Source organism: Phoca vitulina, unplaced genomic scaffold (genome assembly GCF_004348235.1).
Source record: "Phoca vitulina isolate PV1807 unplaced genomic scaffold, GSC_HSeal_1.0 scaffold21, whole genome shotgun sequence".
In the NCBI taxonomy this organism is placed as follows: Eukaryota; Metazoa; Chordata; class Mammalia; order Carnivora; family Phocidae; genus Phoca; species Phoca vitulina.
This window is the reverse complement of record NW_022589724.1, coordinates 26594610-26620500: the sequence shown is the minus strand read 5'-3', so window position 1 is coordinate 26620500 and position 25891 is coordinate 26594610. Positions and strand designations below refer to the sequence as shown.

Here is a 25891-nt window from a genome sequence, read left to right as displayed (position 1 = left end):
TAGGTTTGGGCGCCTGGGTGGCTCAGTCGGTTAAGCGTCTGCCTTCGGCTCGGGTCATGATCCCAGAGTCCTGGGATCGAGTCCCACGTCGGGCTCCCTGCTCGGCAGGGAGTCTGCTTCTCTCTCCCTCTGCCTCCTCCTCTCTGCTCTGTCTCTCACTCTTTCTGTAAGATAAATAAATAAAATCTTTGATAAAAAAAAATACTATAGGTTCACAGGAAGCTCCAAAGATAGTACAGAGAGATCCTTTGTACTCCTCACCCAGTTTCCCCAGTGGTTTCTTTTATTTTATTTTATTTTATTTTAAAGATTTTATTTATTTGACAGAGAGAGACACAGCGAGAGAGGGAACACAAGCAGGGGGGAGTGGGAGAGGGAGAAGCAAGCTCCCCGCCGATCAGGGAGCCCAGCCAAGCAGGGAGCCTGACCTGGGGCTTGATCCCGGGACTCCGGGACCACGACCCAGACCGAAGGCAGACACTCAACAACTGAGCCACCCAGGTGCCCACCGACCCTCCCCCACTGGTTTCATTTTAATACAGTTTTACCAGCTTCGAGATATATTTGATGTTCCATAAGCTGCCCATATTTAAAGTGTACACTTACATAAGTTTAGGCATATATATACAACTGTGAAACGATCACCACAATAAAAATAATAAGCATGTCCTTCGCCCTCAAAAGATTCTTCCTGCCCTTCCTACCTTCTGTCTTCTTCCTCCTTTTGTACACTCTCACCTCCCCCCCATCCAGGCAACCACTCATCTGCTTTCTGTCACTATAGATTAGTTTGCATTTTCTAGAATTGTATATAAAAGGGAACATATGCTGGGTGCTCCTTTTTATCTGGCTTCTGTCACTCAGCATAATTATTTTGAGATTTTGCATTCTGTATCATGTATCAGCACTTCACTACTTTTAATTTTTTTATTTGTTTATTTTTAAAAGATTTTATTTTTTTCTAAGATTTTGTTTATTTATTTGAGAGAGAGTGAGCAAGAGAGAGAGACAGACAGAAGGATCAGAGGGAGGGGCAGAGAGAGAAGGAAAAGCAGACTCCCCACTGAGCATGGAGACCAATGTGGGGCTCAATCCCAGGACTCCAGGATCATGACCTGAGCCAAAGACAGACTGCTTAACCAACTGAGCCACCCAGGCACCCCTAAAAGGTTTTATTTTTAAATAATCTCTACACCCAACGTGGGGCTTGAACTCACAACCCCGAGATCAAGAGCCGCATGTTCTATCAACTGAGCCATCCTGGCGCCCTACTTTATTCCTTTTTATTGCTGTGTAGATTCCATTATATGAATACACCAATATTTATCCATTCACCTGTTGATGAGCATTTGGGTTGTTTCCATTTGTTGCTATTACAACTAAAGCTGCTGTGAACATTCATGCACAAGTCTTTATATGGACATATGTTTTCTTTTTTCTTGAGGTGGAATGACTGGATGAATTTTAAATTTTTAAAAAATGCCAAACCATTTTCCAATATGGCTGTATTGTTTTTCACCCACACCAGCAGTGTATGAGAGTCCCTATTGCACCACAACCTCACCAACACTTAGTGTGGTTGGTCTTTTGTTTATTTTTATTTATTTATTTTTTAAAGATTTTATTTATTTGACAGAGAGAGCCAGAGAGCACAAGCAGGGGGAGCGGCAGAGGGAGAGGGAGAAGCAGGCTCCCCTCTGAGCAGGTAGCCTGACGCGGGGCTCAATCCCAGGACCCTGGGATCATGACCCGAGCTGAAGGCAGACACTTAATGACTGAGCCACCCAGGTGCCCTATTCTATTTTTTTTTTTTTAAGTAAACTCTGTGCCTAACATGGGGCTCAAACTCACAGCCCTGAGGTCAAGAGTCCCATGCTCTACCAACTGAGCCTGTCAGGCGTCCCTGAATTGTTCACTTTAAACATACACTCTAAATGTGTAGTATATGAATTATATCCCAATAAAGTTGTTAAAATGCATTTATTTTTTATTTTATTTATTTTTTTATTTTAGAGAGAGAGAGTTTGTGGGCATAAGCTGTGGGGGGAGGGGGGGAGATAGAGGGAGAGAGAGAGAGAATCCCAAGCAGGTTCCACGCCCAGCGCAGAGCCCAACGTGGGGCTCCTCTGGAGCTCTATCTCACGACCCTGGGATCATGACCTGAGTCAAAATAGAGTCAGACACTTAACTGACTGAGCCACCCAGGCGCCTCTATCCCTTGTGAATATAGATACAAACATTCTGTTAGGAATCTTTAACCGAATAAAAACGTAACAAAATAAATTGAATTCTCAATAGAATAGACTGCCACACAATCTGTAGTAATTTGTTATAGAAGTTCGAGGAAACGAAAACAATAGCCTGTATAGAAAATTCTAGGGAATCTACAAAAACGCCTCTCAAACTGATAAGTGAGTTTAGTAAGATTTCAGGATACAAAATAAATAAAAGCAATTAAAAGTAAGTAATAAATAATAATTTATTATGAATTAATTTTATTAGGGGCGCCTGGCTGGTTCAGTCAGTAGAGTATGTGACTCTTGATCTCAGGTTTGTGAGTTCAAGCCACACGTTGGATGTAGAGATTACTTAAATAAAACTTTAAAAAAATTAATTAGTTTTGTTATTATAAATAATAATAAAAGAAAATTTAGAACAATGGTATCTCTGTATTCCAGTTATAAACAGTTGGAAATGGAAATTTAAAAAATACCATTTATGATAGCACCAAAAAAAAGAGATATTTGGGGATAAATATGACTAATGATGCATAAGACCTCTACACTGAAAACTATAAAACATCGCTAAGAGAAATTGAAGACTGAATAAATGGAGAGGGATTTTATGTTCATGGAGCAGGTGATTCAGTAGTGTTAAGGTATCAATTATTTGCAAATTGATCTATAGATTCAGTGCAGTCCCAATAAAAATCCCAGCAACTTTTTCTTCCTAGAAATTCCCAAGCTGATTCTAAAGTTCATATGGAATGCAAAGGACCAAATGCAAAGGCCAGAACAACTTTGAAAAAGAGGAACAGAGTTGATGGAGTTACACCACCACCTAACAACTTCAAGACGTATTATATTGCTACAGAATTATAGGGCTACAGTATGAAGGAGTTTCAAGACTTATTAATTATAAAGGTACTTACATAGTGTTGTGACGCCAAAACAGTAGACAAAGACATCAACAAAACATAGAGTCCATAAATAGATCCCACCCATAAGATTAACTGATTTTTGCCAAAGGTGCAAAGGCAATTTAGTTTGAGAAAGGGTACTCTTTTCAACAAATGATGCTGTCACAGTTGGATACTCATGTGGAAATAAACTTTGGTCCCTACCTCACCTCATTTATAGAAATTAACTCAAGGTACGCCTGGGTGGCTCAGTCGGTTAAGCGTCTGCCTTCGGCTCGGGTCATGATCCCAGCGAGAGAGGGAACACAAGCAGGGGGAGTGGGAGAGGGAGAGGGAGAAGCAGGCTTCCCGCGGAGCAGGGAGCCCTATGTGGGGCTCGATCCCAGGACCCTGGGATCATGACCTGAGCCGAAGGCAGACGCTTAATGACTGAGCCACCCAGGCGCCCCTAAATAAAATCTTTAAAAACAAATAAATAAATAAATAGAATAAAGTGAATGATTCAGTGTGACTGGGAAGAAGAATGTTCCCTGTCCATCAAGGTCTTTCTAGCTGGACTAAGAATCAAATTGACTTAAAACAAATTAACAGGAGAAAATCAGATTTAATTTCGTACATACGGGGAATCCAAAACAAAAAACAGGGAGGCAAGGTGAGATATAGATGTCATTCTGAACCAAGGAGAAGGGGGTGGAGTCTGAGGCTTCAAAAGGAAGAAATATAATTAGTAGGAAAATGAAAAAGAATAAATGTCTGGCAAACAGGTGTTTGCTGGGTCACCTAGAAACAATGGGACGTAGAGGACATAGTTATCTACGGTGATAGCTCTCTTCCTGGAGCAGGTCCTCTATCAATTCTTTTTAGGCAGTTGTGGGAGTGGGGGCAGGTAGGGGGAGTAAAGAGCTTTTCCTGAATCTGCTGGGTTTTGATTGCATAAATAACCTTTACGCCAATGTGGACCATCTTGGGACCGCCTGCTCTTGGCCTCTCTACAAGTGATTTTCAGAATATTCAGAGTCATACATCTAGAACTATCATCCATCAACCATGCAACCATCATCCCTATCTAATTTTAGGCCATTTTCACCATCCCCAAAAGAAGCTCTGTACCCACTGGCAGTCATTCCCATTTCACCCCCTCCTGAGACCTAGGCAACCACTAATCTACTTTCTGTCTCTATAGATCTGTCTATTCTGAACATATGAATAGACTCATACAATATATGGCCTTTTGTAACTGGTTTCTTTCATTTAGCACATTTCCAAGGTCCATCCATGTTGTAGCATGTCAGTACTTCATTCCTTTTTATTGCCAAATAATATTCCATTGTATGAACATATCATACCATCTCATTTCCATCTGCCAGCTGATAGACATTTGGGTTGTTTGCACTTTTTGACTATTATGAATAATGCTGCTATGAACATTTCCTTTGGGGTATATAACTAGGAATGGAATTGCTGGGTCATATGGTAACTCTAACTTTTTGAGGAACTGCCAAACTATTTTCCAAAGCAGCTGCAACTTTTGAAATTCCCACCAGCAGTATATGAGGGTTCCCATCTCTCTACCTCCTCAGCAATACCTGTTGTTGTCTGTCTCTTTGATCAGATCCATCCTAAGAATATGAGGTTGTATCTCATTGTTTTTTTTAAAACTTACTTTAGAGAGAGAGGTGGGGGGAGAGGGAGAGGGGGAGGGGGAAGAACCCCAAGCCGACTCTGAGCTGAACACAGAGCCCAACACACAGGGCTTGATCTCAGGATCCTGAGATCATGACCTGAGCCGAAACTAAGAGTTGGACACTTAACCAACTGAGCCACCCAGGCGCCCCTCTCATTGTGGTTTTAATTTGCTTTTCCATGGTGACTAATGATGATGAGCATCTTTTCATGTGCTTGTTGGTCATTTGTATAACTTTTTTTAATTTAAAGTCAATTAGTCAACATAGAGTACATCATTAATTTCAGATGTAGAGTTCGGTAATTCATCATTTGCATATAACACCCAGCGCTCATCACATCATGTGTCCTAATGCCTGTCACCCAGTTACCCATCCCCCACCCACCTCCCCTCCAACAACCCTGTTTGTTTCCTATAGTTAAGAGTCTCTCCTGCTTTGTCTCCCTCTCTGATTTCTTCCCATTCAGTTTTCCCTCCCTTCCCCTATGATCCTCTGCACTATTTCTTATATTCCACATATGAGTGAAACCATATGATAGTTGTCTTTCTCTGATTGACTTTCATCTGTATAACGTTTTTGGAGAAATGTCTATTCAGCTCTTTTGCCTATTGTAAATTGGGTTATTTGCCTTTGTTATTTTGTTGCAAATTCTTTACATATTTTGGATTGCTAGTTCTTTATCAGATATATGATTTGCAAATATCTTCTCCCATTCTATGGGTTATCTTGTCACCTTCTTGACGTCCTTTGAAGCATAAAAGTTTTTAATTTTGATGAAATCCAATTTATTTTTTCTTTTGTCACTGATACTTCTGCTGTCATATAAGAAACCATAGCCTAACCCAGTCACAAAAGCTTACTTCTATGTTTTCTCCTCAGAGTTTTAGAGTTTTAGCTCTTACCTACACATGCCCTACACATGCATATTATACACATATATATGTGTATAATAAAGGACTAGGGACTATAAAGAATTATAAATATATCATATATATATATATATAAAGGACTAAGGACTATAAAGAATTATAAATAGGGGCACCTGGGTGGCTCAGTTGGTTAAGCGACTGCCTTCGGCTCAGGTCATGATCCCAGGGTCCTGGGATCGAGCCCCACATCGGGATCCCTGCTCAGCAGGAAGCCTGCTTCTCCCTCTCCCACTCCCCCTGCTTGTGTTCCCTTTCTCATTGTCTCGCTCTCTGTCAAATAAATAAATAAAATCTTAAAAAAAAAAGAATTATAAATATATTATATATATATATATATATATATATATATATATATATATATATATAAAAGGACTAAGGGGATCCTCACCAAACTGCTAAGAGTGGTCATCTCTGGGGAAGGGAATGAAATTGGGGTTGGGTTAGGGTTTGAATGGGGATTTTCATTTTTCTTCCCAACATACATTTCTTTCTTTTTTTTTTTTTTTTAAGATTTTGTTTATTTATTTGACAGAGAGAGACACAGTGAGAGCAGGAACACAAGCAGGGGGAGTGGGAGAGGGAGAAGCAGGCTTCCCGCGGAGCAGGGAGCCCGATGCGGGGCTCGATCCCAGGACCCCGGGATCATGACCTGAGCCGAAGGCAGACGTTTAACAACTGAGCCACCCAGGCGCCCCCCAACATACATTTCTGAATTGTTTGGATTTTTTTTTTCCTTGCAAGTATGTCTTCTTTTGGTAATTTGAAATCATCAATAGACTTTTCAAAGGATTCAAAATTGTACGAACATAGTTGTATACGGTGGAAGACTAAAAAGAAAAAAACACGCGCAAAAGTAGTCATGGCATTAGAATTGGGGGGGCGGGGGTTGTGTCAAGAAAGTAGCTTCTAAACTGAGATTGAAGGTGGAAGAAAGAGCATGTTGGCTATAGATACAGCAAGAAGTGTGTTGGATATGAATATAGCAAGAGGAGCGTTCCGTTGGGAAGAAATCATTTGAGCCTATAGGAGAGAAGGAGGACGACAAGAGGCTGGAGAGGTGATCCTAGTCGTCTATGTTAAGGGTTGTTAGCAGGGGAGTGCGCTGATCTGCTCCAAGTTCGGGGGGCGGGGGGGGGCGGAAAAACCCTCTGGGACTGTGGAGAGAAGGAGGGGAGGGCGCGTGAGGCGGCTGCCGCCGGGATGCAAGGAGGAGATGCTGGTGGACGGAGCCGGGCACTACTACTGGGGGAGGAGAGGCTGGTCCGCGCGACCGTCAGGACTTGGCGACGGGAACCGGAGCTGAGGGGAACGCAGGGGCCAAGGCCGACTCCCACTTCCCCGCGGGCGGCCCGTTAAGTAGCGGGGAAGCCGGCGCGCGTCGGGCCGCGTGGGAGAGCGCTACCTGCGGAGCACCCGCGGGGGACGTTCAATGGGGCGCCCGGGGTGGGGGGCGGGGGGCGTCCAGAGAGACGTCGGTGTTGACGCCGGAGGTGGAGTCCGTCCCGCCCGTCACCACTGCCTGGGCTCTGCTGGCCCGCAGGCCAGAGCGGGCCCCAAAGCCGGTGTCACACGGCGGGTCCCCCGCAGCCAGGGAGCCCCCGGAACAGCGTGCTCGGGGCCCAGTGGGGCCCACCTGCACTCCGCCGCCCGCAGACCGGGCCCCGCCGGGAGAGGAGCCGCCGCGCGCTCCGGAACCTTCGGCCGCCGCCGCCCGCGTTCGCCACGGGACCCGTCGGGGGAACCCGTTCGCTGTTGCTAAGGGGCGGTCCCGGAAGTGACGCGCCCCGGGTTTGTTGACAGCGGAGGCGGCGGCGGCTGCAGGCTCCGAGCCTCAGGAGCCGGATCGGGGGAGGGGCCGGGCCCCGGAGCCAGCACCCGGCGGCCCTCAGCCCCGCCCGCAGCCCTAAGGGCAAGGTAACGGCCACGGAGTCCCCCCCCGGCGCGACCCCCTCCCTCGCGGGGCTCCAGTCCCCGGGATCCCAAGCTCCGCCCCGCCGACCCCAGTCTCCCGCAGACCCCGGCCCTAGCCTAGCGAGATCCCCTGTCTCCCTGGCGCTCTGGCCCCAGATTCCCCCGGGTCACATCCCCGGCTTTCCTCGCAGAGGAAGCAAGCATCCCGTCGGCTCCCGGTGCCGAGGGTATTTATCTGCGTCCTCCCCCTTTGCCTTCTGCCTCAGGCGCCTGGGCATCGCCGCTGCAACCTCTTGCACAGGTCCATTTCGGCCAGTGGTGGGAGGGCTCCTTTCTCTGCCCCTGCTGCCAGGTTTGAGAAACGTGCCTTTAAAACCCAGCTCCCTTCCTCCAGAAAGAAAATGACGCCCTGTCGGATGCCCCTACAAAATGGGGGATCGATATAGGGCTAAAAGGGCCAGCCTCTGCCCCTCCTACCTGTTGGACGAGCTTAAGTTCCTGCAAAGCAATGCTTAAAAGCTCAGGGACGGCTTGGATTCTGGAACGGCTCCCAAAAGGGATGACAAGGTGTAAGAAATCCAACAGGATGAGAAAGGGATGGGCTGGGGTTGCAAACCTGAGGGCCAAGGGAGCCTGATAGGTGAGTTGAAAGTGAAACTGTCTGCTGGCCACTATAGTTCTGTGTGTGGAAATTGACTTGGCTGCTCTTAGGGCCAGGGAGTCCAAGATTTCCAGTCTTTGCCTGTGCTTGTCAACGTGCTTGGTTTTTAAGGAAGGGAGGGAGGCCTGGTGCCTCCACAGGGAAAGACACCCCCTTTGGTCTTTTCCACAGAATGTTTCTCTTCAGGGTTCAAAATGGTTAGAATGAGCTTTGAAGACAGCTTTGGAAAGAGTAACAGGAGGCTATGCTTAGAGCAGGAGGTGGTTGCAGGTGGTGAGGGGTCTCTGTTTCAGTTCATTGCTTCATTCAGAAAATAAGAAACATATAATATGTAGGGTGTCATGGAGAAAAATAAAGCAGGAAGGGCCATGGCAAGGGCCAGAGGGTGGGGTCACCTTTGTGGAGAAGTTGATCAGAGAAGGTCTCTAATAAGGTGATGTCTGAGCAAAGTCCTGAAGGGAGGGAGGGAGCAAGCCATACATCTGTCTACAGGCAGAGCATTCAAAAGCAGGTGCAAAGGTCCTGAGGTGGTATACTTGATGGTTTTAAGAAAGGAGAGGACAATGGGACTGGAGCAGAGTGAAGGAGGGAAAGAGTGGGAACCAGATAATGGTGGGGAGAATGTCAGGGGCTGTCTCTGTGATGCAGGGTCCCAGAGTACTAAAGGAGCCCCCTTTCAAATCTGTACAAACGTGGTCAGAGAAAATAGAGATTTGTTTTAGATGACAAATAGCCATTATGCTCTGCCCTGGCATTATAAGTAATCTTTTTCCATCTTTGTGATGACCATTGGTGGAATTAATACAAAAAGGACAGCCATAGAGCACTGTAGTTAAATCAGGTCATGCAGCTGCTTCCTGGTGGTGAGAACTTGGGCGAGGGGCCACCTCAGTGTCCTCATCTGTAAAATAGGGTTGTTGGGCTTAATGAGACATCATGCACTGAAGTGCTTAGTGCACTATTTAGCACGGATTAAGTATTCGGTATCTTAACAGTTGTGATGATGGCAGTGGCCATGATGAGGAACTGTTTGCATGTGTCTACCTCAAAGCCTTTCTTTTTAGCACCAGCTGGTGGTGCCACCAGCTCTGGCTGCCTCCTGAGCTGGTAGAATTTTGGAGAACAGTGGGGGTGGGGGGAGACACAGTGGACACTTACTGTCACCCCTCAGGGGGAACAATGTTTGCATATCCCACAGGGAGGATGGTAACTTGGTCTTGGCTTTCTTGACGCCACTAGAAGGTGATGGGGGCTTTTTAAAAAGAGCACAGCAAATCCCCATTCTACCACGTAAAATAGATAAAATGATGGTGTTGGCCTCAGGCATGTGGTTGGGTTGTGTGTGGCTGATCTGCTGATGGAGAGTGTTAATCTGAGAAGTACCCAGCAGAGGCTGAGACTTTGCAGCCTACCTTATAGGGAGCGGAACAATGGTTGATCTCCCTCCTCACCCCTCAAGCCTGGACTATATCATCAGGCCTGGGTCATAAGCTGAACAGGGTGACTGGGCCAGATGATTTAAAAACGAGAAGTCAGAGCACTTGGATGCTGAGAGCCAGCCTATTTGAGCAGCTCTTGTGGCTGGAACCTAGGACCAGCCACCTGGGGACCTGGCTTCAAGCCCAAGGTCTGCGGCTGGCTCACTATGTGAACTTGGGGGGCAAGTTCCATCCCCTGTCTGGGCCTCGGTTTTCCTATCTGTATACTAACTCTGAAGGCTGTTGGAAGGATGAAATGAGACCCAGGTCGTGAAAGCATTGGGTGCACTCTAAAGCTCTCTACAGAGGCAAAGAACAGTTCTTGGTATGACTAGTGCCGTCCGTACCTTAGCTGTTCTGGACTCCTGAAAGGCCACTTCACGGACCCCTGATGGGTCATCTGTTTTGGGACCAACATTCTTTATCTGGCTCAACCACTAAAGCTGATTTTCCACCTTCCAAACGGACAGAAGGCTCTCCCCAGGCATGATTCCTAGGAGATCTCTCCATAATGATTGTTCACCACCTTCTTGGCATCTCCTCAGCAAGCCCACACAATGTGTTCGCAACACATTGACCGATAAGGACCCTGATGAATCCTGAGGCCGACAAATATTGCTTGGGGATCTCGTGTAGGCGAGGCTCCTTCATCTGCAACCAGCCAGCCGTACACTCACTGTGTCATGGAGATGCCATGGATCACACAAGGTCCCCACCAAGAAGCTTTGAGTCGTGTGGCCAAAATGATATATGCTCATAGCACAGTTGCCAGCAGTAACAGATCATCTGTGCTCGGTGCCTAAGGATACGCAGAGTTTTAAGGAGTCAGTGAAGCCTCATCTGCAGAAACAAGATCGGGGGTGGGGGTGGGGGGAATAGTTCCTGCCCCTAGCGTCATGGGAAGGAGAGCCAGGCACTTTCTGGGGGACCTTGGGCAGGTCCTCACACATCTTTGAACCACGGTTTGCTCATCTGGAAAACAAAATATGTCCCTCCTAGGTTATTTGTGCCTTCAGCGAGAACATGCATGGAAAGCTCGGCACTCTGGGTCTGGAACTAACGCATACGTGTGTATGTGTTGCGAGGTACAGGTAGACCCTTGAACCTATACGTAGTCCATGGCAGATTACTTCGCCACTCCTCAGCTGCCTGTCTCTAAGTTGTAGATTCTAATAACTCCTGCTTCATGTGGTTGCTGAGGGAATTAACGACCTGACGGATATCGAGTTCTTGGAATATGTTGCTCGGTGTGGATGTGATCATTAAGTTTGCGTGTGAGCTGGGAACCCAGGTATTCCCCAAGGCCCCTCTGCCTCCAGGTGGCACCAGTGAGCGGGGAGGTGCATGCCTCCCTCATTACGTTTCTGCATCTTCTTAACATCACCCACTCTGTGGATTATGACCCCGTTGGGATGCTTTCCGCCCCTGGCCTGCACCCTGGCCCCCGGGAGACCCTGGCACTTGCCCTGACTCTCCTCACAGCAGCTTCCCACCCCCAATATCTGGACTGGGATCTGCTCCCTCCTGGAAAACTTCCAGCTTCTGTAAATAGGGCATTTGTTTGGATTCCCCCCCACCCAGCTCTTGGGTTAATATTTCACGGGGTGGGCGCTGCTCCAAGGCTCAAGCTTCTGGCTCCCCCAGCCTCTCTGTCGGCGGGGTGTCAGGTCGCTGGTGGGGTCCCACGCTCCCTCTGGACCACAGTTCCTCTTTCCCCCCACTGCGCTGCATGGACAGAAGACCCAGTGGTGTGGTGAGATGCACGGGTTTGGTTTGGAATCGCATCCGCTGTCATCCGTTGTGTGATTTCAGGCAAGCCTCAGTGTCTTCCTTAGCAAATGGGGGGTAACAGTCAATAGTCAATACCTCAGCTGCTATAGTGAGATCAGGGCAAAGGCAAACCTTTATTCTGACGCGTGCCAGGCACAGACTGGCGCAGAGGATCCGGGAGCCTGCAAGCAGACTGGGTTCCCATCCTCCCCAAGCTTGTGAGCTCACAGGCTGTCGGAAGGGTGTTCAGCAATTGTTATACAAATGTCAATTAGCTTCAAGTACCAGATCCTAGGGAATGTGGTTTGTTGGTTAAATAAGGAACTATATGCAGTAAAGCATGAGGGGCTCAGCGCCCCACCTGGAAGCAACCGGGGTGGAGACTGTGGTCACTGCTTCTGTGTTCTGCCTTCTCTCGTCTGCTCCCTGCCACTCCCCCCCCCCGCCCCCCATGTCAGAGCTCAGGGTGGATCCAGTGTGAAGAACCTGCTCGAGAAGGGATGGAGGAAGACATGGGGTTCTTCTTACCGTGTGGTGTGCTCTCAGAACCAGAGTTCCCTCTGTCCCTGGTTGCCAGAATCCCAGATGGCCGGTGCTTGCTGCATGAGTGGGGAGCCCTTGGGGGTGGGTGTGGGGAGGGTAGAAATGGCAATCGCCTGGGGGCACCAGTGGCAGGGCGCCCCTGGCCCCTCGGCCTCCCTGCCAAGATGAGGATGGCCCCTTCCTCCTCCAGCTCACCCCAGCCCCAAGCAGCAGGGTCCCACTGCCAAAGGGTAGTTAGCAGATGCTACCATCTGCCTGGTTTGCCTTTGGGTGACCTTAGTGGCTGAAAGGGTGGTGTTTCTTCCACCCGGGGAACAGTCAGGGCCTGGTGGGTACCTGGGTAACTGGGCTCAGCCCTGCCGAGAAGGCAGAGCCCCAGGCGGTGCTCTGTCGTTCAGAGTGGTGAGGGTTCCTCTGTGGCCACTGGGCCCTCCCACTGTCCTGGCACAGTGGACAGGGAGGACACAGAGTGCCTTGTGCCCCAGGCACCTGCCACGTCTGCCACAACCTGCAAGTCCCTCTCGTCCCTGCCACAGGCACGTGTTGAAACCCTACAATCTGTCAGGCCCACATAGGGTGTTCAGCACTTCCTTTGTCCAGCAAATTGTTGTGGAATTGGGCCTGTGGCACCAGCGTCCCACACCCTCTGGCCTTTCAGCCTGGGCACATCGTTTCCGTCTTCCTGGAATGCCTTTCCCTTCTCTCCCCACCACCAGAGTTAGCTATGACTCCTCTTTTGGGTTGCAGCTGAAATGTCACTTCCAAGAAGCCTGCCCATGACTCCCCAGTCCAGGGCAGATCCCCTGGCGTAGGCACCCAGAGCCCCAGGTACCTCCTTCTCCTCCAGAGCACTGGTCCCTGGGACATGGTGCGAGGTTTGTGTGCTGCTTAGGTGGATGTCTGTCTCCCTCAGTCAGTTTGCTCCATAAGGACGAGGACCTTGTCCGGTTTCGCTCACCACTGAACCCGCAGTGCTCAATAGACAGCTGCTGAGTGGATAAAGAAGTGACCTGGGCTCAGCGCAGGGCGATGCCACACAAGACAGCCTGGTTCCTGTCCTCATGGAGCCGGCCATCTGGCAAGAAAGCCCGATCACGAAACCAGCATCAGTTCAAAGTGTTAGTTGTTCCAGTGGGGCCGTGGGCGCACACGGCGGGAGCACCCTGGCGGGTCAGGGAAGGCTTCCCAGAGGAAGCGATGTTGATACCAAGGCTGGCGATGTTCGGGGGCAGCGTTCAAAGGTGGTGTGGGCTGGCGCGTGTGTGGGCGGGGATGCTTCCTGGAGGAGGGACACGGCTGTGTTTTGGGGGTGGGAGTAGTATTTAGAATAGAAAGTGGGATAACTCATTGAATTGGGATGCTCCCAGTTGAAAGAAAACAGACTGAGCAAAGGTCTGAAGGTGACCCTGTGCTTAGGGCCTGTTGCCAGTACCACGAAGGAGGCCAGGCCGGCTGCCGTAGGGGCCAGCAGGCTGGCTGTGGCTCAGGAGGCCTTGAGTGACTGCTTGAAGAGAGGGGACTCGGTTTCCAGCAGGGTGCGCCTCCCTGTCAGCGGTGCTCCCCCGGCTCCTGTTGACCAGGGAAGATCTAGAAGAGAATGAAGGTAAAGGAAGGCTGTGCCCAGTGGCCCAGGCAGCCTGTTTATTGTGCCTTCCCTCAAGGGTGGCACACAGCCAGTGGGAAGCTGGCACCACGGGCCTTGTGGCAAGAGACCCAGGCCTGGGGAGCACAGGACTACAACTGGGCAGGAGCAGACCCCGCTCTATTGGGGACCAGGGCAGGTGAGGCAGGAGAAGGGGATGGTGATGGTGACGATGATAATCGTAATTGTAATAGTAGCTTCTTTTTATGAGCAGTTACCATGGGCCAGGTGCCAGGCTAAGCTCTTCTGATATTCCATGTTATCCTCACACAGTGCTCCCTGTTTTAGAGAAGAAACTGAGGCACAGAGCAGTGAAGACACTTGCCCAAGTTCACCTGCTCTTAAGCGGCAGGGCTGGGACTAGAAGCTGGGTGGGCCTGACTCCAGAGCTCTCAGAGCACTGGCACCAGTAAGTAGTGGTGCCAGCACTTAGGCCTTGTGATCCCAGACGGCACAGGGCTCTGGGGCCGCCCACCGGATTTCTAGAGCAGCCCCGAAGGCTCACATATGGACACGGGGGCTCCAGGAAGCCAGGGGCAGTGCTGGGCCCCGAACTCCTTCAGAGCTCTCCAAGGGGTGATATGATGGAGTCCGAGAGACCGGATTCAGATCCCACTTTGGACAGAGTAGCCTCTCTGAGCTTGAGTTTTCTCATCTGCAAGATGGGATCATAAGCAACATTTCTTATGTACTCAGTCTCATCAAGCCTGAGACCAAGCATTTTCCCGACATCTCATTTACTCCAGCAGCCCTGTGAAGTGGGGATTATTATCCCCATTTTCCAGATGAGGAAACTGAGATCCAGAGAGCTTAAGTAATTTACAGTGAATTGTAGAACTGGGTTGAAACATAGATCTATCTGACAACAGAGACTGCGCTTAAAAAAAAACAAAACAAAAAACTATTGAAGTATAACCTAGCTAGGGAAAGGCCTGGAAAGCGTGAGTGGACAGTTTGATGAATGTGCACCAGCAAACACACCTGTCCCCGAGGCCCCCCTGCCACTTTCTAATCACTGCCTCTCTGCAAAGGGAATCGCCACCCTGACTTCTAACACCATGGATTCCTTTTGCCTATTTTCCCCCCTTTCCGATATAGACTATGGCAGGAAGATGGTTTGGGATTAATTCCTGACTTTCCTCAGTTCTGTAAATGGTTGATTGTCTTCTATCTTGTTCATTCAATTTGAATGTGAAGGTTCAGTTTTCATTCTCTCTCCGCCACCTGTAGCTAAGGAGCTATACTCTCAGAGCATCACTTCACTGAACCCCAGTCCCCTCTAAATGTGGACCCTTTTTGGTGTCCAGGCCATTTTCTTAACTTTTATTGAATTATAATATACATTTTTAAAAATCATACCAGGGTATACAGCGCCCGAATATTCACAAAGTGAACACACCTTTATATCCAGCACTCAGATGTGGGACTAGAAGCTTCTCAACACCCAGCCAAATCCCCAAAGTAACCTCAGTGCTGACTTCTGCCACCACAGATCAGATTGTTCTGGCTTTTTTTTTTTTTTTTTTTTAACTTAATGGAGTAAAACATGAATGGATTCATTCAGTATATAATATGATATATGCTCTTTTGTGTCTGACTCCTTTCACTAAACTCAGGAGGTTCATCCAAGCTGTTGTGTTAACAATAGTTTGTGCCTGTTCATTGCCCTTAATATTTCATTGGTGAGTATACCGTACTTATTCATTCTAATGTCAGGGACATTCAGATTCTTTTCTGGCTTTGGCTATTCTGAATCATGCTGCTGTGAACATTCTGGTCTGTGTCTTTGGGGGAACATGTATACGTGCATCTCTCTTGGGTGTGTGCCTAGGAGTGGAATTGCTGAACATTGAACATATGTGCATATTCAGCTTTAGTAGACAGTGTTGCACAGTATTCCATTATACTGTCAATTCGCACCAATTTACACTCCCACTCGCAGCGTGAGTGACACCCCGTTGTTCCATCTTCACCACAGCACAAGCTTGGTAGTGCCTGGATTGTTTCCAGTTGAGCCATTCTGGTGGGTGGGAAATGGTGTCTCATTGTGGTTTTATGGATACTAATGAAGCTGAGCCCTTTTCCATATGTGTCCATATGTTCTCTATCCTTTATGAAATGCCTGTTCTAGTCTTTTGCCCATTTTTTAGTTGGATGCTATGTCCTTTTTAAAACAGTTTGGGGGTGTTGCCTGAGTGGTTCAGTCGGTTAAGCGTCCAACTCTTGATTTCAGCTCAGGTCGTGATTTCGGAGTTGGGCGATTATCCCTATGTGGGGCTCCATGCTCAGTGGGGAATCTGCTGGGGATTCTCCTCTCCCTCTGCCCCTCACCCTGCTCGCTTGTGCATGTGCATACATGCGCGTGCATACTCTCTCTCTCCCTCTCTCTCTCTCAAATAAATAAATCTTTAAAAAAATGATTTGGGAGCGCCTGACTGGCTCAGTCAGTGGAGCGTAGGATTCTTGATCTCGGAGTTGTGAGTTTGAGCCCTGCCCTTGGTGTAGAAATTGCTAAAATCTTTTAAAAAATGATTTGTAGAAGGTGTTTATATATTCTGAATATGAGTCATTTGTTGGATATATTATTGGAAATATTTTCTAGTCTGTGGCTTGTCCTTTCTCTTTCTTAATGATATCTTTTGATTAACAGAATTTTACATTTTAAGGCAGTATAATTTTTTCTCTTTATGGTTTCTGGGGTTTTCTTGTGACCTGATTAAGAAATGATTGCCTACTCGGGATGCCTGGGTGGCTCAGTCAGTTAAGCGGCTGCCTTCAGCCCGGGTCGTGATCCAGGGGTCCTGGGATCGAGTCCCACATCGGGCTCCTTGCTCAGCAGGGAGCCTGCTTCTCCCTCTCTCTCCCTCTGCTTATGCTCTCTCTGTCAAATAAATAAAATCTTTAAAAAAAAAAAAGAAAGAAAGAAATGATTGCCTACTCTAAAGTCACAAGATAGACTCCTGTATTTTCTTCTAGAAACCTTGTTGTTTTACCCTTCACATAGAGGTCTGTGGTCCATCTTAGATTAATTTTTGTGTATATATGAACAGAAGTTTCTTCACTTCGGTGCAGATTGGTTTATCATTTTTCCTTATGAGTCTTATTTAAGGAATCTTTACCTAGCTCAAGATCATGAAGACAGTAGGAGACTTTAGGGTTGCTTTTTTTTTAAGTTTGTTTGTTTGGTTTTTTTTTAGTAATCTGTACTCATGACCCCAAGATCAAGAGTCACATGCTCCTTAGGGGCGCCTGGGTGGCTCAGGCGTTAGGCGTCTGCCTTCGGCTCAGGTCATGATCTCAGGGTCCTGGGATCTAGCCCCACATCGGGCTCCCTGCTCGGCGGGAAGCCTACTTCTCCCTCTCCTGCTCCCCCTGCTGTGTTCCCTCTCTCGCTCTCTCTTTCAAATAAATAAATAAAATCTTTAAAAAAAAAAAAAAAAGAGTCACATGCTCCACCAACTGAGCCAGCCAGGCGCCACGACTTTATTTATTTATTTATTTATTTATTTATTTATTTATTTAAGTAGGCTCTCCGCCCAAGGTGGGGCTCAAACTCACAACCCCAAGATCAAGTGTCGCATGCTCTTCTGACTGAACCAGGGAGGCACCCCCCCAACTTTAGTTCTTTAATAACAGTTTTATTGAGCTACAATTCCTATACCATACAGTATACCTATTTAACATAGATAATTCAGTGGTTTTTAGTATATTCGGAGTTGTGTGACTGTCACCATCATCAATTTTAGAACATTTTTATCACCCCAGAAGAAACCCCGTACCTCTTAGCAGTCACTCCCCGTTCCTCACAACACCCCAGCCCTAGACCACCACTAATCTACTTCTGTCTCCACAGGTTTCCTGTTCTGGCTAGACATTACATATAATGGAACCATACAATATATGGCCTTTTGTGTCTGGATTCTCTCACTTAGCATAATGTTTTCCACGTTGTAGCGTGTGACGATACCTCATTCCTTTTATGGCTGAATAATATTCCATTGTATGGACAGACCATTTCTGTTTATCCATGCATCAGTTAATGAAAAGTAGTTTCCATTTCCTGACTATTACGAATAATACCGCTGTGAACATGAATGTATAATTTTTATGTGGACACATATTTTCATTTCTCTTGGGAGGAGCCTTCCCTCTTAATCACATACAATGAGATTCAATAACAACATGTCTATAAAGCCCCGGCATATACTGAATGTTCACACAGCGACAGCTATTTATAGGTTAGGTTACATAGTAAGGGATGCCCCAGTGTAGCTGTTAATGGAAGCCCCCGTTATCCTCACCCCAGCATTGAGTCCCCAGCTTGTCTGCCCACAGACACTGCAAAGGCATAAAAATGCTTGGGCAAGGCCCCCTGCTCTTTGCAGGTCAAATCACACCTTGCTAGTGGCATAGCAGAGAAGAGCAGGGAAGGAATCAGGAGCCTTGGGGCATATCTCTGCTAAGCTGCTAATTTGAATGTAACATCTGGGGCCTCAGTTTCCCTACTCAGAGAGTGGGCGTGGGGTAGCCGGTGGTTGTGGCTCTTACGTGTGGCTCACTTAGCTTCTTCCTGTTGCCCAGGTTGTGGTTCTGCCAATGATCCTGTGAGTGCTGGGGAGTCACCGCTGCCCCTAGGGGCCCCTGTCCTGGATTGGTCCACCTGCCTGCCGCCAGCATGGCGTCCGACACCCCCGAGTCCCTGATGGCCCTCTGCACCGACTTCTGCCTGCGCAACCTGGATGGCACATTGGGCTACCTGCTGGACAAGGAGACTCTGCGGCTGCATCCAGACATCTTCCTGCCCAGCGAGATCTGTGACCGGCTCGTCAATGAGTGAGCAGTGGGGGCGCTGGGGCACGGGCATGAGTCTTAGCATGAGCGCATGTGGAGGCTCTGGGACCGTCGTGTGCACCATACGGGGATGTGGCTGTGGATACACACGTGTGAGAGAGTGTGCACACACTTGGGTATCTGTGGGTGCAGGAGAACAAAGTTACATGTGTGCACGTTTGTATGTGTATGGAGGTGTGTGCATGTGAAGGAATGGGTGTATATACACACATGGGCTTCTGCAGCATGGGATATGTTTGAGTGTGTAACCGCAAGTGTGCATTACATCTATGAGAGGGTATAAAAACCTGCATATGGGGTGCTTGGGTGGCTCAGATGGTTAAGCGTCTACCTTCGGCTCAGGTCAGGGTCCTGGGATCGAGCCCCGTATCGGGCTCCCTGCTCAGTAGCGAGTCTGCTTCTCCCTCTCCCTCTGCCCCTCCCCCACCGCTCATGCTCTCTCTCTCGCTCTGCTCTCTCTCTCAAATCAATAAATAAAACCTTTAGGGCGCCTGGGTGGCTCAGTTGGTTAAGCGACTGCCTTTGGCTCAGGTCATGATCCTGGAGTCCCTGGATCGAGTGCCGCATCGGGCTCCCTGCTCCGCAGGGAGTCTGCTTCTCCCTCTGACCCTCCCCCCTCTCATGTGCTCTCTCTCATTCTCTCTCTCTCAAATAAGTAAATAAAATCTTTAAAAAATAATAAAATAAAATAAAATAAATAAATAAATAAGACCTTTAAAAAAAAAAGAAGAAGAAAAAAGAAACCTCAAAAACTAATGATGTAATGTATGGTGATTAACGTAACATAATAATAAAAAAAATAAAATAAAATAAAAAGAAAGAAAAAAGAAACCTGCATATAAATGAAGGAGTCTGCGCTGTTCTGTGTGTGTACACGCATACCTGTGCCTACAAACACGTGTCTGTGTGTGCACATGGCCACAAACATGTTTATGCTCTGGTACACAAGTAATGGATCTATGACCAGGAATCGAATCATTCAGAAAATCTTTATGTGGACCCTCCAGGGGACTCCCCACTATTAGAGGCTCCTAGCAATAGGATATGCATTCACTCACCTCAGGGAGTTCAGTCTAGATGCCCAGAAGGGAAATTGTTAGACCAAACAGTTGCACATAAAAGTGGGAACTTGTGGGGCACCTGGCTGGCTCAGTCAGTGGAGCATGCGACTCTTGATCTTGGGGTTGTGAGTTTGAACTCCACATTGGGTGTGGAGTTTATTTAAAAATAAAATCTTTAAAAAAAATTTTTTTTAAATATTTACTTATTTGAGAAATAGAGGGGCAGGAGGGCAGGAGGGGCAGAGGGAGCGGGAAAAGCAGGCTCCCAGCCGAGCAGGGAGCCCGATGTGGGGCTTGATCCCAGAACCCTGGGATCATGACCTGAGCCAAAGGCAGACACTTAATGGACTGAGCCACCCAGGTGCCCCAAAATCTTTTTTTAAAAATGTATTTATTTATTTGAGAGAGCACAAGTGGGAGAGGCAGGAGGGAGAGGGAGAGAGAGAATCCCAAGCAGACTCCCCACTGAGCCAAATACAGGGCTCCATCCCAAGACCCTGAGATCATGACCTGAGCTGAAATCAAAAATCTTTAAAGAATAAAGTAAAATAGGGAGCGCCTGGGTGGCTCAGTCGGTTGAGTGGCTGACTCTTGATTTTGGCTCAGGTCATGATCTCAGGGCCATGAGCTCGAGCCCCACATTGGACTCCACACTCACCAGGGAGTCTGCTTCTCTCTCTCCCTCTCCCTCTACCCCTCCCCTGCTTGCTCTCTCTCTCTCTCAAATAAATCTTAAAAACATAAATAAATAAAATAAAATCTGAATAAAAGAAAGGAGAAAGAGTGGGAACTTGTGTGTGACCGGAGGATAGAGCCCGACTTGTAATCATATTCTGAGCATTTAATGTGGGTCAGGTACTCGCTTGGACGCTTTGCAGACCAGAGTTATGTCCATTTTACAGATGAAGAAACTAAAGTCTGGGGAAGTTCCATTACTCGTGTCAAGTTGCCCAAGTAGTGAACAGCCAAGCTAGGATTTAGAGTCCAGAGTGTTTGACTCCCAAGCCTTTTCCATCAGACCAAGATTCTTGTATCAAGTGGCATCTCAAACAGGGTTTTATTGAGTGCTTGCCCTGCACCCAGCTGGGAATGTTAAACCCCTTGGCTTAATCTTCGTGTTGGAAAGGGTCCTGGGAGGGGCCAGTCAAGGAACAGAAGCTGGCTTAAAATGAGGAATGTGGACGTGTGTGTTTGTTATAGATGTGTACGGCTTTGGGAGGAAGAGTTTGGGATTTGCTATTGATTACAGGCCCCTTCATCACCTTTGCCCTCCTGGTGCCTGGGGCTACGCTTCATCTTACCTGCAAGGGGGTCAGGATCCAAGCAGATGCTCTTAGAAAGAGGGGCAGGGGACAGAGGAGATGGAAGCTGCTGATGGGTGGTGAGGGAAGGTTCCAGGGACAGGATGCCTGGAGCTGAGCCTTTAGGGAGGACAAGGGTCCCCGGGCCCCTCCCACTAGCCAGGCTTTCCTCCCTCCCAGGTATGTGGAGCTGGTCAACGCCGCCTGCAACTTTGAGCCACACGAGAGCTTCTTCAGCCTTTTCTCAGACCCCCGCAGCACCCGCCTCACCCGGATCCACCTCCGCGAGGACCTGGTGCAGGACCAGGACCTGGAGGCCATCCGCAAACAGGTGAGACCTGCATCGCCAGCCAGGGGGTTGGCCATGGGGAGGCCGGCCAGAGAGGGTCAGTGAGTCGAGGGCTGGGCCGCTCACCTCCAGCACAAGAATCTGGCGCGCCCCCTCCTTATGCCCGCCCCTCCCCAAGCCTGCCTGTGGTCTGGGGTCAGGCCTGGGGGTCGCCGGAGGCGGGGGTTGGTGCGCTGTGGTGATGACGGAGCTGTGCCTGCTACCAGGACCTGGTGGAGCTGTCCCTGACCAACTGCGAGAAGCTGTCCGCCAAGAGTCTGCAGACGCTGAGGAGCTTTAGCCACACCCTGGTGTCCTTGAGCCTCTTCGGCTGTGCAAACATTTTCTACGAGGAGGAGAACCCAGGGGGCTGTGAAGACGAGTGCCTCGTCAACCCCACCTGCCAGGTGCTGGTCAAGGACTTCACCTTTGAGGGCTTTAGCCGCCTACGCTTCCTCAACTTGGGTCGCATGATCGACGGGGTCCCTGTGGAATCCCTGCTCCGGCCACTCAACTCCCTGGCTGCCTTGGACCTCTCAGGCATCCAGACGAGCGACGCGGCCTTCCTAACCCAGTGGAAAGACAGCCTGGTGTCCCTTGTGCTCTACAACATGGACCTTTCAGATGATCACATCCGGGTCATCGTCCAGCTGCACAAGCTGCGGTGAGCTGCTGGCCCGGAGCTCACTGGGGTAAGGGTGGGGGGTGGGGGGTGGCAGTCCCAGGAGGTTTGTGAGCCCCTGGCCAGGCAGAAGTGGGTTTGGAAGAGACAGTCCCCTTCCTTGAGCCCAGTGTTGTGGCTGCATCCTGGCTGTTCAGGGCCTTGGGGTGCCAACAGGCTCTTCCCCAGAATGCCCTGGGGCAGTTGTGGCAGGGATGGGCCCTCGCCTGCCATGGGCTGAAAGAGCAGGGGTCTCGAGGAAGCCCCAACCCGTGTCCAGCTCCTGACCTTTGGCCCCCACTCCAATCTCCAGACACCTGGACATCTCCCGAGACCGCCTCTCCAGCTACTACAAGTTCAAGCTGACTCGCAAGGTGCTGAGCCTCTTTGTGCAAAAGCTGGGGAACCTGATGTCCCTGGACATCTCTGGCCACATGATCCTGGAGAACTGCAGCATCTCCAAGATGGACGAGGAGGCAGGGCAGACTAGGTGGGGACCCCCCCGCCATGGTTGCCAGCAGGGTGTCACTCAACAAGCATTTACCGAGCCAAGTCCTGTGCTGGGTGCTAGAGATAAAGAAACGAAGCAGACCCTGCCCTCTTGAGTCTGTACGAGCTAATGGGGACAGAGGAGTCATTAGTAGGACTGTGGTAGGGGAGGCACAGGGCTGTGGGGTTGCCCTGAGGATCAGGAAAGAGGAAGGAAGAATGGCATCCAAGCTGTCCTGAAAGCTCCTTCTGAGTTTGCCAGAGGAAAGGTGTTCCAGCAGAGGGAACAGCATACACAAAGACTGGAAGGTGCAAGCTTGAGGAGTGACCAGGAAATTAGGACCCTCAGCCTGGCTAGAGACAGGTGGTGGTAGTAGGATGGGCCAGCAGTGTCCACCATGCATTAGGTATCACAGCAGATAGGTTGCTTCCTGGCTTGGTTGGTTGAGAGATACGATTCAAACCCATCCGGCTCTAATTGGCTCTAAGCCCTATTACCAGCCATACGTTCATGGGGGTTTGGTTGATGGGCATGTCCTTCATGATTGTTGGTAGAACTTTACATAAAGTGGACAAGTCCTCACTAGAAGGGCACATAGTATTTTCTAAAGATGGTTGCAACAGTATCTCCCACGCCACATGTTATACAGTTTGACCTTGCCACCTTTCCGTCAAGAGGTGGGGGGCCTATGTCCCAAAAGATGAGGCAGGAAGGCCTAGAAGAGGGCCCCAAGTAAATGCCTAGCCAGCCACCCTCAGGGAGAAGCCCTCCTGAGTGAACCCAGGGCAGCCCCAGTCCATAGGCCACTGACCCGACATCCTCTTCCCCCAGCATTGAGCCTTCCAAGAGCAGCATCATGCCTTTCCGGGCCCTGAAGAGGCCACTGCAGTTCCTTGGGCTCTTCGAGACCTCCTTGTGCCGCCTGACACACATTCCCGCCTACAAAGTGAGAGAGGGAGTCGGGGAGGGGAAGAATACGGAGCTCTGGGACAAGGGAAGGGGGTGGGCTGGGGGCCCCACGGTGTCTGCCCTGGGGCTAGAGATGGAGCTGGGATCTAGGGATCCTACCACTTGGCCTCTTCCGGGTGGTTCTGAGCATGTTTCATTCCCAGGTAAGTGGTGACAAAAATGAGGAGCAGGTGCTGAATGCCATAGAGGCCTACACAGAGCATAGGCCTGAGATCACCTCACGGGCCATCAACCTGCTTTTTGACATCGCACGCATCGAGCGCTGCAACCAGCTTCTTCGGGCCTTGAAGGTCAGCCTCAACCCCGGGGGTCCTCGGTCTCCTGCCCGTCCCCAGCTGGCAGGTGCTGGATTTGATTGAGCCAGAGCCCCCGTCCCTCCTCTGCACCTCCTCCTCATCCCCAGGACACCAGCAGTCCTACCCCCGAGCCCCAGGCCTAACTTGTCCCAGCACTGGCCTTATCCCAGACCTGTGGCCCTATCCTAGTTTCTGTCCCCAATCCTCACTTCTGCTCTCAGAGAGCAGGATTGGGATAAGCTGTAGCCCAGAGGACCTATCCCAGCTCCCTGGCAGAGCCCTAGGCCTGGCCTTGCACAGCTTGAACGGAACTTGCCAACCCAGGCCTATCCTGTCTTCCTACAGCTGGTCATCACGGCCCTCAAGTGCCACAAGTATGACAAGAACATTCAAGTCACGGGCAGCGCTGCCCTCTTCTACCTGACCAATTCTGAGTACCGCTCAGAGCAGAGCGTCAAGCTACGCCGACAGGTCATCCAGGTGGTGCTGAATGGCATGGAATCCTACCAGGAGGTGACGGTGAGCCCCCTACCCACGACAGCCCTGCATGCTCAGGCCCAGCCCCTCCTTTTCCTGTGCACCCTGTGTCCCAGCCTCACCAACCTGGTCCCTCAGGGGCCATCCTGTTCACACCCTTTTCCGCCTGGCTCTGTACTGCACCCCCCCCCCCTTACCCACGGCATCCCTCCCAGACTCTGGGACCTGGCATTCAGGACCCTGTAATCCGGCCCCACCTGACCAGTCCATCCCCCATGGCCATCCCCCACCCAGGGACCCTGTTCTCCTGCCCCTGGGCCTCTGCTCATGCTGACTCCTTAGCCCTTCTGCCCAGTAACACTCTGTTGCCGGGGGAGGGGGGATTGTTTTCCAATAGCTGCTTCTATTATAAAAGTCACACAAATTTTGACCTTAGAAAAATTGTAATTACAGATAGAAAGAAAAAAAAAATACACCCATAATCCCACCACACAGAGATAGCCACTGTTGATGTTGGATACCTGTTCTGGATTTCGCCTGTGCATGTTTATTTAGTAGATGGGGTCATTCTGCACTTACTGTTTGCATAATGTGGATTTTTATTTCAACAGTGTCTTATGAATGTGAACATCTCCCAGATCAACAAACATTTTTACAACAGAACTCTTAAAATAATGTTTCTTTTCTGATTATAAAAGTAAGACATCTAATGCTTGAAAACAAACAAATTCAAGCACCATTGACCCTTGAACCACACGGGTTTCAACTGTGCGGGTTCACTTAGATGCAGATTTCTTCTTTAAAGATTTTATTTATTTATTTGAGAGAGAGAGAGAAAGAGTTGGGGGAGGAGCAGAGGAAGAGGGACAAGCCGACTCCATGCTGAGCACAGAGCCACGGAGCCACGGAGCCCGGAGCTCGATGGAGGGCTCGATCCCACGACTCTGAGATCATGACCTGAGCTGAAATCAAGAGTCAGATGCTCAACCTACTGAGCCACCCAGACACCCATTTTTTTAAAAAACAGATTTACTTAGGGGTGCCTGGGTGGCTCAATCGTTAAGCATCTGCCTTCGGCTCAGGTCATGGTTCCAGGGTCCTGGGATCGAGCCCCGCATCGGGCTCCCTGCTCCGCGGGAAGCCTGCTTCTCCCTCTCCCGCTCCCCCTGCTTGTGTTCCCGCTCTCGCTGTGTCTCTCTCTGTCAAATAAATAAATAAAATCTTAAAAAAAAAAACAGATTTATTTATTTATTTGAGAGAGAGAGAGAGATCAAGCAGGAGCAGGGGGGAAGGGCAGAGGGAGAGAGAGAATCTTAGGCAGGCTCCATGTCTAGCACGGAGCCCGACACGGGGCTCTATCTCACAACCCTGAGACCATGACCTGAGCCAAAATCAAGAGTCTGGACACTTAACTGACTGAGCCACCCAGGCGCCCCAGATGCAGATTTTATTTGACAAATACAGTATACACTGTCAATGTATTTTCTCTTCCTCATGATTTCCTTACATATTCTTTGCTCTAGCTTACTTTATCTTAAGACTACAATATGTACCACATATAACGTGCAAAATGTGTTCATTGACTATTGATGTTATGTAGTCAACAGTAGGGTATTAGTTAGTGGTGAAGTTCTGGGAGGAGTCAGAAGTTATGTGTGGATTTTCAGCTGCATGGCAGTGGGTGGGGAGGAGGTTGGTG

At 49.2% G+C, this 25891-nt stretch overlaps 1 protein-coding gene across 3 annotated transcripts in view; it reads left to right on the top strand.

The window, feature by feature from the left end:
* The first annotated feature begins 7020 nt into the window (after positions 1-7020).
* The window catches only part of ZER1 (zyg-11 related cell cycle regulator), a 30270-nt gene continuing 11399 nt past the window's right edge, over positions 7021-25891 (top strand). The window contains exons 1-8 of one of the 3 annotated variants that reach the window (XM_032418633.1): positions 7021-7104; positions 18340-18591; positions 21152-21302; positions 21527-21963; positions 22274-22450; positions 23282-23396; positions 23563-23709; positions 24061-24234. In XM_032418633.1, coding sequence (XP_032274524.1) covers positions 18434-18591; positions 21152-21302; positions 21527-21963; positions 22274-22450; positions 23282-23396; positions 23563-23709; positions 24061-24234 — 1359 coding nt within the window. In that variant the 5' untranslated portion in view covers positions 7021-7104; positions 18340-18433. Of the gene's footprint in view, positions 7105-7520; positions 7668-18339; positions 18592-21151; positions 21303-21526; positions 21964-22273; positions 22451-23281; positions 23397-23562; positions 23710-24060; positions 24235-25891 lie in introns of those variants that run through there. The other 2 variants (XM_032418634.1, XM_032418632.1) reach the window with 2 other exon arrangements.